The sequence below is a fragment of the Salvelinus sp. IW2-2015 genome, unplaced genomic scaffold, assembly GCF_002910315.2.
Source record: "Salvelinus sp. IW2-2015 unplaced genomic scaffold, ASM291031v2 Un_scaffold9355, whole genome shotgun sequence".
NCBI classification, from domain to species: Eukaryota; Metazoa; Chordata; class Actinopteri; order Salmoniformes; family Salmonidae; genus Salvelinus; species Salvelinus sp. IW2-2015.
In genome coordinates this window covers 2936-6995 of record NW_019950614.1, presented here as the reverse complement: position 1 = coordinate 6995, position 4060 = coordinate 2936, and the positions used below count along the sequence as shown (strand labels likewise).

The 4060-nt window shown below is 44.9% G+C and overlaps 1 protein-coding gene across 1 annotated transcript; it reads right to left on the bottom strand.

The window, feature by feature from the left end:
• Window positions 1-557: 557 nt before the first annotated feature.
• Window positions 558-2756, bottom strand: LOC112079753 (FAD synthase-like; the record flags this gene model as incomplete). The annotated part of the gene is made up of 7 exons (XM_024145605.1): window positions 558-730; window positions 837-910; window positions 1097-1286; window positions 1531-1629; window positions 1784-1931; window positions 2056-2323; window positions 2607-2756. Coding segments are annotated over 7 exons (1065 nt in total), but the record flags the coding sequence as incomplete, so codon positions are not given.
• Window positions 2757-4060: the final 1304 nt, after the last annotated feature.

Sequence of the window (4060 nt, the reverse complement as noted above, 5' to 3'; positions counted from 1 at the left end):
CCAGCATCCCTGGAACGTTGACACCTTGTAGATCCATGCCCCAACGAATTGAGGCTTTGAGGAAAAGGAGGAAACTCAATATTAGGAAGGTTTCCTAATGTTTGTACGTAGATTAAAAGACGTAGTTTGTGTGTAAAATCTGAACAGAGGAATATTGTTAAAATGTACACAAGAAGATTCTCTCCCTCCCCCCTCTTCATCAGCACCTTCACAATCTTTGCAATCATTTATCAATAAGTAAACTTGTGAAGATTGATATTTATTTCAACCATGTAAATCCATATCATTAGAATTCTAAGCCACTCAGACATACATCAGACACACGTTTCCTTCAAAATTCACTCAATTCTGCGATTCATCTCTGGTTCTTTGTCTGTTCACTTTCCTCAATCCGTTCCTTCTTTTCTTCACTCTCTCTCTCCTCCTTCCTCTCTTCAGAAGTTGCCGTGATGTCTAGTTTTGTCTAATGGTTAAGGTTGGATTTGAGAGGATATGCTGATCCTAGGTCCTGTCCCTACAAGCATCTCTACCTGGAGCCCCAATCAGGAGGGGGATAAAAGATCAGGACATGACATTACAAACAAGGAAGTGACATCATTCACGTGAGTCGCGCTCCATTTCCTCATTCTCCAAGAGGTGGGCAGGTCTATAGCGGCTCACGCCCCTCCCATCCACCACTTGGAGAGCGGGGTTTCGGCATGTGTTGTCCATGCTGCCCAATGAGGTGTACCTGTCAGGAGACGGACAGAGGACTCAGTCAGAGACTAGGACGGGGGAGTAGACAGTGAGAGGAAACAGAGGACATGCTTGATTAAGAGGTGTGTATGTCTTCTTACCCTTTATCATATAGAATACAGTAGGGCACATATAGCGTCCTCAGGAATGACCAGATATCATGATACGTCCAGTCCTGATGGAGGGAGACAGAGAGGGGGAGGGAGAGAAACCAAGAAAGAGGGTGGAGAGAGAGACAGGGAGGTAGACAAGAGGGGGGAGACAAGAGAGAGAAGGAGAAAGAGAGGGAGGTAGAGAGAGCATTAGAAGTATATCACACAGATACCCTCAGAAAGGGAACATTGCAAGCATCATGTCTCACCAGCAGGGGGTTGACCCTCATGTAGTCCGGCCATCCAGGGTCAGTGAGACACATGGGTGTGAGTGTGTGTGAGTAGGGGTCAGTCCTCCTGGTGCCCATACACACAGCTCTCAGCTCCGGCCTCCTCTCCTGTACATCACTCAATGCCTGCCGAATACTGCCCTCCACTGAGAAAATCTCCAGGTCATACCTATGGGAGACAGGATGGAGCTCTGCTAAATAGTGAGCCAAAGTCTCTGTATAATAATACTGTAATACATTTTATTATCAGAGTTTTGCTCAAACTCAAAGATGCAATGCAGACCAAGCTACAACCATACACAGACTTGTTGGGKACAGAAAAAAAGTACATAGCTAACACAGAGGTGCAGTATATAGGGATTGAGGAAACGACCTAGCGATGCTAACGCTAACTACAGAGACCGATAGCTCACCTCTTTATTGTGTCCTGGAGGAATCTCTCCATCTCTGGGAAGGGAGAGACGATGCGAATGTACAGAGCCTTTACCTTGTCCTTACCCTCCGGATACCGCCTGTGAGGGAGGGGAAGAGAGAAAGAGAGAATAAATACGAGGTAGATTTTCCCAGTAAACAATCAATTCAGACAGGWTAACACAAAATATGGGTTAAAAGTCACATATCGTCTCATTCCTTCATTCYGTCTTTATTGCCMTCTCTCTCTCTCACCGTTTCAGTGCAGCGTAATATAGATGTAGTAGAGCAGTGCAGTCTTTGCCTCCATTGAAGCCCACACAGATCTCCCCTGCCGAATACTGATCCAGAGCAGTCTCTATGGTCTTCAGAGCGTTTGTCACTTTATCACCCAGCGGTGTGCCTATGGGAGATGGAGTTCATACAGACAGTTGGGGTCATGGGAAATGTAGTCACTGTCATTTTTTTATGGGTACTCTACCTGTCCCTCCCTCCACCACCCCTCCCTCCTTTGCTCTCACACACACCGCTGTTGGCCAGTGTGTAGACCTCCTCAGTAGCGATGGACACAGGGTCCGTGACCAGGGGAACCACACTGCCTTTGGGCATCTCCTCCAGCAGCTGAGCCCGGGCCTTCTCCACCTCCTCARAGCTGTCTGAATCCAGCACCARCCTGACCCGGTGGTAGTTACTGAGCCAGTCAGGGTAGGAGCCCAGAGCCGCCCTCTTCCCCCAGCCCGCCTGCAGGCGGGTCAGCACCGGGGCGATCAACGCCTCRTCTGCATCCACAAACACCTACAACACAAMGCRGGGGAATACATAACATTATAAYAGGCATCCATTGCAGCAGTGGTCCTGTGCAGGCTTTGTTCCAGCCCAGCACAAACACAGCTGATTCAGCTCATCAAGGTCTTGATGATTAGTCGATAAATTGAGTCAGATGTGTTAAATCTGAGATGGAACACAAGCCTGCCCACCCTGTGGGTCTCCAGGCCCAGGAGTCATGCGACGTTTGTCTACATGTTGAAAACGTCCTGTCGACTGTATTGTAGTGGAGCCAGACGGTTGGTCACCTCACCTCTCGTGTGTGGAAGGTGGTCCCTGAGCCAGCGAACAGGTGCTCCAGACCGTTGAAGGCTCTCTCCAACAGAGACGGGATCCCAGGGAAGATGTAGACGTTACGCACACTCACCTTGGAATGACACAGAGACGGGTCAGAACCAGGACCAGCATGACATCAAGCATCTCCAGACTCTTAAGAAAGCTGGTGGCTCCAACGCACTCATATCTCCTATCATTAAAATATATTTGACCTGGTTTCAGACACTGACCATCAGGTAGAACGTTCATGTTTTCTACATGATATCATGTTATATTACAGCATTGAAGAATACTCATTTCTGATTGGCTAGAAGGGCATTCTAGAATGAACATTAAAACCAGATAACTGGACTAGAGGTCGAACCGATTAATCGGAATGGCTGATAAAATCGGGGCCGATTTCAAGTTTTCATAACAATCGGAAATCGGTATTTTTGGGCGCCAATTATTATTTTTTTTTACACCTTTATTTAATCTTTATTTAACTAGGCAAGTCAGTTAAGAACACATTCTTATTTTCAATGACGGCCTAGGAACGAGGCAGAACGACAGATTTTTAACCTTGTCAGCTCGGGGGATGCAATCTTGCATTGATTACATCGCACTCCACGAGGAGCCTGCCTGTTAGCGAATGCTAAGGTAAGGTAAGTTGCTAGCTGGCATTAAACTTATCTTATAAAAAACAATCAATCAATGACTGTCATTGCTCCAATGTGTACTTAACCATAAACATCAATKCCTTTCTTAAAATCAATACACAAGTATATATTTTTAAACCTGCATATTTAGCTAAAAGAAATCCAGGTTAGCAGGCAATATTAACCAGGTGAAATTGTGTCATTTCTCTTGCGTTCATTGCACGCAGAGTCAGGGTATATGCAACAGTTTGGGCCGCCTGGCTCTTTGCGCAAACTAATTTGCAGAACTTACGTAATTATTGACAACATTTGAAGGTTGTGATGGAACAGGAATATTTAGACTCATGGATGCCACCCGTTAGATAAAATACGGAACGGAATAAACGTTTGTTTTCGAGGTGATAGTTTCCTGATTAGTCAAAGATATGTTTAAGAGAAATAGTGACACGTTATAATTCCTGCCATAGAGAATGTTCTTGATCTACTTCAAATAAGGTCTGTGTTTTCGTGCAGGCTTAAACCGCTCGACGTTTTATACCCGTGTAAATTCACTAAGGATAAGGTAACGTTTTGTCAACATATTTTCATAAATCCACTCTACCAATTTTTTTTTAAATCTTCGCTTATATTTAGCCAATATTGATCAGAGTTACCTGTCCTATGGATATCTACACAGTTTATAAAATTGGCAACGGTGATGTAGCCCTACACGAAACCAGACCTATTTTAAAGTGAATCTAAAAAATATCCTAGTGGAATAAATGAAGGACCGCTTTTCAATTTTTGTAGTGTC